Source organism: Chelmon rostratus, chromosome 11, assembly GCF_017976325.1.
Source record: "Chelmon rostratus isolate fCheRos1 chromosome 11, fCheRos1.pri, whole genome shotgun sequence".
In the NCBI taxonomy this organism is placed as follows: domain Eukaryota; kingdom Metazoa; phylum Chordata; class Actinopteri; order Chaetodontiformes; family Chaetodontidae; genus Chelmon; species Chelmon rostratus.
The window spans coordinates 16501684-16508163 of record NC_055668.1 but is presented as its reverse complement, the minus strand read 5'-3'; the positions used below and the strand labels follow the sequence as shown (position 1 = coordinate 16508163).

The 6480-nt window shown below is 44.1% G+C and overlaps 1 protein-coding gene across 8 annotated transcripts in view; it reads right to left on the bottom strand.

Moving 5' to 3' along the window:
- Positions 1-312: 312 nt before the first annotated feature.
- LOC121613489 (transcription factor COE3) overlaps positions 313-6480 on the bottom strand; it is a 65985-nt gene continuing 59817 nt past the window's right edge. For 4 of the 8 annotated variants that reach the window (XM_041946872.1, XM_041946873.1, XM_041946875.1 and 1 more), the window contains exons 12-16: positions 3391-3456; positions 2975-3146; positions 2368-2553; positions 1784-1951; positions 313-533 (exon numbers count right to left, since the gene is read on the bottom strand). In XM_041946872.1, coding sequence (XP_041802806.1) covers positions 502-533; positions 1784-1951; positions 2368-2553; positions 2975-3146; positions 3391-3456 — 624 coding nt within the window. In that variant the 3' untranslated portion in view covers positions 313-501. The remainder of the gene's footprint in view (positions 534-1783; positions 1952-2367; positions 2554-2974; positions 3147-3390; positions 3457-6480) is intronic. The other 4 variants (XM_041946877.1, XM_041946878.1, XM_041946879.1 and 1 more) reach the window with 1 other exon arrangement.

The following is a 6480-nucleotide window of genomic DNA, read 5'->3' as shown; positions in this document are numbered from 1 at the left end:
CTGTTGTGAATCTATTAAAAGAGAGTTGAAACAGAAAAACAATTTCTGAAGTTCATTGGCAAATGTACTGTACATCAGTGTTTTTACTTTACAACCAGATGGTGAGTCCACAGAGTCCCTTCCAGTATTGAATGTGTGGTTGATTGGACATATCCAAGGCCGAAGCGCAACCCGACAAAGTATACAAAATAAACCCTTCATCATCCCGTGTCCTCTTCAAGGGTGATAAAATGGGGGGAAAAATAAACAAACTAAAAAAAAAAATCCCACAGAAAAAAAAAATATTGTTCCTCATGAAATCCTTTTTTCTGCAGGTTTTTGCGAAAGTCATTCAAAAGAAAAAAAATCACTTCTTTCTTTTCTTTTTTTTTTCTTCTTCATCTTTAAAAACAGAACAAGCGGCTGACTATACATTACACCAGCGTTTTGCTGTGTGCTGGGGGGGGGGTGTCCTGTGAAGTGGTAGTGTGTAGACTGGTGCTTGAGATGATGAAAGTGCATTTACATTGGAGGGACAACCAGGCCGGACATGGCTGCAAGAAACAGAGACAGGAAGGAAAGGGAGATTAGTTTATTGGGGTAAAACAGGTGTGGATATAAATTTGAAAATTAATAAAATCTGTGCGTGTGTGCATGCATATGTCTATGTGCTGGTGCGTGTGTGTGTGTGTGCATATGTGTGTGTGAGTCCAGCCATCTGACGCTGCACAAGTGCGTGAATGTATGCCTGAATGTGCCTGTTTGCGTATGTGCCTGTGAGTGTTTGCCGTGTCCGCCAGCCTGCTGCTGCACGTCCTCCTAACGGGGAGAGTTTGAAAACCTCCCTCCTGCTCTGACATTTCAGCCCCCAGCATGCCAGTCTTGCTATGTGTGATATTTCTCCTGGCGTTGGGGTAATGGCAAACAGTGGCCCAGACTCCCGGGGGACGCGGCCGTGGTGACGGCAGAGCAACAACACGGTCACTTCCCACAATGCCACAATGCTACAGTACTAGACACTCCTCAGACTCCCCTCAGATTCCTTCTATGGCTTCCTTTCCTCCCCTCGTCTCTTTATCCTCGACTCTGCAACGCTGTGCAGCGCATTAGTCCTACATTTCCACATTCCTCAAGTCGTGCGTCTGCGTCATTATCTAACAGAGATTAGGCAAGATCAAAGGTAGCTTCCGTTATTTTACCAAGACCATCTGCTTAGGATATCATTAGCAACTGTACCTCACTCTGAGAGTTTATATATTCAGTATTTTCACACGTTTTAACAATTAGGCGACTAGTGAAGTGCTGGGATGATATATTATTATATTGCTCTGAGTGTATTTGTAGAGTCATGGTTGAAATGCTTTTAAGTTTGCCAGCGCAGATGATGGCAAGGCATTGCTCATTAATTTCTGCACAACATGTATTAATAAGTATGAACGTGTAGCAAGATGAACTTTAATTTCCCACTTCATTAAGCCCAATGTTATTAATCTTGGGGCACACACTACGGCTAAGCTTGTTTTCAAAGCAATCATGTTGGTCATGACACATGCACAAAACCTAATAAACATAATTACTAAAACAATTCTGGGAAGGTCTTTTCCTGCGACATCAGAGAGGATCATTTGTACGAAAGGGCAACGAGGGTGTATGTCGGCGTGCGTGTTTGCGCAGACGTGAGACGGCAGTCCTGCACAGCGCTTGCGTGGTGCGTGTGTGGAGATGTGCTCTGTGTGAGTGTTTGAACTGAAAGGTGTAAATTGGCCTGTCAAAATGCATATATTTGTAATGATTAGTCCCTCACCAAACCGGACAGAGGCCTGAGCAGCGGTATCTGACCAGTAGTCCGTAGGGAAAGGATGAGGGGGTGAGGGGGGCTCACCTTGCAGTCCGTTGCCGTTGGCGCTGGTGCAGGAGGGGGGTGGGGAGGCCTGGGGTCGGACCACAGGGGCGAAGGCGCTCTTTTGTTTAACTGCAGAGACGATAGGGAGGGAAAAGGAGGGAGGGAGGGAGGGAGAGAGTGAGAACGTGCTGTGAGTAGTGCTGGAGAGGGCAGTTAAGGTAAGGCTAGGATAGTATTACTGCCAGGGGGGATACACGATCAGTGCTCACAGGCCCCTACCATCAACATCTTGTCCGGTTGAACAAATACAGGTGGCGTACGGTGAAATACACATAAAAATGAATATTTCTCCGACTCTATGTGTGTTCTCCGAAGTACTAAAACTAAACAAGCCCCTGTGAATGAATAGTAATATATTATCGCCATCAATAATGTTATAACCCTGTCAGAAGTGATTCATAGAAGTGAAAACGAATGTGGGAGCTGGAATTAAATCAGCAGCAGCTTAGTGCTACTACAGCGTGCGATAGTGGCAAGCTACTCACTTCCATATGGGGAGTTGGCAGAGGATCCGTTGAGGAACCCAGGGGAGCTTGGCACTCCCAGGTTCATGCCGGCGTTGCCGTAGCCATTCATGCTGTTGCTGACGGTGTTGTAGCTCGACTGCTGCGGGGTGCTGCTGGAGATGTAGCCCCGGGGGGACACGCTGCTGGTGTTCCGGCTGTAGCCCACTGAACAACGTAGGTGGGAGAAGGGAAGGGAAATTCATTCATTTCTTGTTGGGCGTCTGCACAGTATTTACCAGGGAAATGTTCGCTGATTACACCAAATGATAATGGAAATGTACTGCTGCAATCAAACATTTTTACATCGGTGCATACTGCAGATGTCAGTTTAATAAGAAAAAGAATTTGTCTCTTAATTAGACCCTTTAACTGCCTATACCGTAGGTGAGCATGGGGGCAGTGCTCAAAAACGGAATCTCTATCCATTTTCTCATTTTAATGAGAGAAGGAAAAAAAAAAGAGTGAAATTTAACTATTTCTCAATTTCCTACAAACTCCCAGGAATCCCCTCGAGGACCCCCAGCGGCTCCCCGGACCCCACTTTTGAGAACCGCTGACTTGTGGAGCCATATCCTAAATCACATACCTTGGTCATTCCCTTGTGACTCAGACACATTGACTGCTAGCTGGCTGCTGAAGGAGTTGACTCCCATCATGCCGTGGGAGGCTGTGTTAGCGAGCGAGGGGATCTGGTTGTGGTTGCGGGGAACGCTGTACAGGGCCTCGGCGATGTCAGCTGCCCTCTTCAGAATGATCTCCTGAGAAGCGCAGAGAAGGCAGAGGTTTTGTTATTTATGGTTGTTGTTTTTTTTTTTTCTCTCTCTCTTATAGCCGCGCTTTTGCTTTGATGCATGGTTCTTGGCTATATGGTTAACACATGTAGCCTACGTCGTTCCAGATATAGTGGCGAAAATACCCTTTGGTGATGCTATCAGTACATTTTCAACGGTTTCTTGCTTAGCAGAGGTGTAAGCACGCCGAAGCAGCTGCGTGGATACGGACCTGATTGTTGTGGGGCATTCCATACAGGGCTTCGACGAGATCAGCCGCCCTCTTCAGTAACACCTCCTGATGAGGAAAACAGGAAGAGCAAATGTTAAGACCCAAGCAGATTACCCAGTGGTCCGCACAGTAACAAACGATATCCCAAACAACATTACACAGCAGGGTCGTGGAGAGCTTCAGAAATGTTTACATATTCAAGCGCTAAATAAAAAGCCGCCCTGATTTAAGAGGCACCGGTGCTGCATTTATACAGCGTTACCACTTTGCTCCTTCCAACCATGCAGAGCAGTGAATAATGTTCCCTATCTTAATTAAACTGGCATAGTCCTTTAAAAACAACACCTCACCCCTGATTCTGGGCTTCACGTTTGCTCTGGAGTTCAGCGCTGAGTCCCCTCTCTTCAGAACAATAAAGTGAATTAGCTCTGGGTTAATCTAGTTCTGTTGTAATGACATTAAGGAATTTTTCAATTAACCTCTTTGACTGGCTGTTGCAAAGGACTTCACAAATGACTTCCCATCCAGCAAGAGCTGGGTGCTTGTGCCTTGGGGACACGGATGCTCAGGATGTGGTCTTATCCATGTCTGCATGCTTGCCCCCGCTTGACAATGCGGATTAGCTGTGTTGCTTTGGCTCTTAACACTGAAAATGAGTTGGCCCCGGATCCCGTTCCCCCCACTCTGTTTCGGGCTTTCAGCTAGGTGGGGTTTGGCCCGTTTGTGTGTCTTTATCTGCTCTTTGAATTCAGCACTTACAATTAAATCCCTCTCAAGCAACCAGACTGCTCTCTTTGTTTTCTATAATACAGAAGGCAATATGCTCTATGAAAACCCTCTTCTCCTTTTAGAGTGCATTTAATCTGACAAAGGCAAGTTGCAGACATGGCTGTTGCGTGTGTTTTTAAAATGCTCGCTTGTTGTCACCTGCTGTAGAGCAGAGATTTGTCGACTGTGCTGTTAGAACCCTGGTTAAAAGCAATGCAAATCTGTCACCAGAAACATCTCAGATGGCGCTTGTTTTCTTCCCACATTCGCTGTGTTTTCTTTTGCGGGCCTCGGTAATTTGTCTGAAGTGTTCCATCACTTGGCAATAGCAGTGTGGGATTAAGACGGCAGCTGCCGTAAATGAATGTAAACACAGCCTTCGCGCCTTCAAACAGCGGCCTCCAAGACTTGGCCTGCATTTCCGAGGCACAGCGTATGTAGTGTGTACGGAGTGTGTGTATGGGCCCTTTCATCCTGAGGAGCATATCTACCACAGTCCTTGATTTATCAAGATGAATCACTGTAGAAGCCACTTCCAGCGAATGCCATGCTCTCTTATAGAAACATATCGCTTAATCCACCCCAAGTTACCGGATGGGTGGCTCTTAGAATGGGCATTTACCTCTGAAATTGGTGTGTATGCTCAACGTTGCATGCATCTAGTTTGCATACAAATAAAGAATTATGGTTGTCGTGAGGCAGGTAGACTAAATGAGAGGACCAGCTGTCTTGATGTGTTCTCATCAGGCAGAACAGATTTCTCTCTCTCTTGCTGAGTGAGATAAAGTGGTTTTCTTTCTTTTTGTCTGCAGTTAATAATTACCAATAATCTATTCTATCATATTTCAAGATCTCCTACATGGCTCTCAATTTTAAACAACAATTAAAGCAATTAAGACTGTCGCGTTCACAAGCCATGTTTCATTCTCTGTAAAACGTCCTCTCCCTCCTTGTCCATATGGTACTTTGCAGCAGTGACATAAGGACAGCTTGGAAAAAGGAGGAGAGAAAACGATATTGCCTCTCATCCTTAATCTGTCGTTTACCGCGTGGTGTCTTAACTAACCAAGCTGACTCGCAAGGCTATGCTTAAGTGGCAACCTAGTCATATCCGAGGATGATGAGAAGTGCTGCACCCAATCAAGGAAGAAGTTTGTTTTCTTCTGACGAGACGCTTTCATGCGTATCAGCTCACGCTGTGAATACGATTAACACGGAATAGTGTTCTGAGGGCATTTCCATGTAAATCTCAATACTGCTCCAGCATAAGTGTAATTGGCTTTCTTGTCATGGAGACATATCAGAACACACCATGTTAAATTGAAACAATTAAAGGCCTCAAATGATTTCTGTTGTTCTGTGACAAATGCGTGACAGATTCCTGCCATTGTTTGCCTCGCTTTGCATAAAGGTCCCGTGTTCAACAACTGTTTAAATGGGGCTGCTCAGATGACAGATCACCCAAGATTTAGAAACTGTTTTGCGTTAATGCCGAGGAAAAACGGGAGGAAGCCGTAATAAATGATGTGTTATAAAAAATATCTAACAATAAGGAGATGTGGTCTAAATCAGCCTGAGTGTGATTCTTCAAGCACTAGATTAACATGGATGTTGTATTTATATTATCACAGTTAATAAAAGAGGGCCTAGGTTATGTAGCTTGGAGTGCTAATGCCATTATAAAACTGTAAGGCAATTACTCTGTTAGCTCTAGCCTGAGGTAATGAATGCATTTAGAAGCATAGGGCCATTAGATGAAGGTACTTCAAAGAGCACAGGAAGAGAGATTCATTTAAATACATGGGTAATTGCTTGACATGAACACATTTGTAATATTTTCTCCTTGTGGATTACACAAAGAATTGGAAAAGAATGGGCTTATGCTCATTTTGGGAGGAAAGAAAAGAATCCAAAGCAATCAGCTTAATAATAAAACAATATTGAGTTTCCACTTTTAATTTCATAATGAATCTAATTTGTTACAGAAGAGAGAAATTGAGTGTGATATAATGTGATATCCAGTCTATTTGTCCATTACTGCCAGAGGGCACAAAATGGTATTATAAATTGTCTTTTTTATATTATGAATAGAAAATTGTTTTATAACAAGATCTTAAAAAGGAGGGTGAATTCCAAAGTCTCTCTTCACTTAACGCGATGCCCGCAAACCAATCTCCTTTCTCATCACTTGACTGCTCACACTTATTACTTTCATATTCACCCTGGACTTTGCATTGAATTTTTATATCTCCACTCCTCCCACAGGGTCAGACTGTCATCTACGATGTTGTCTTAGAATTACGAGGTAAACTTCAATCAGAG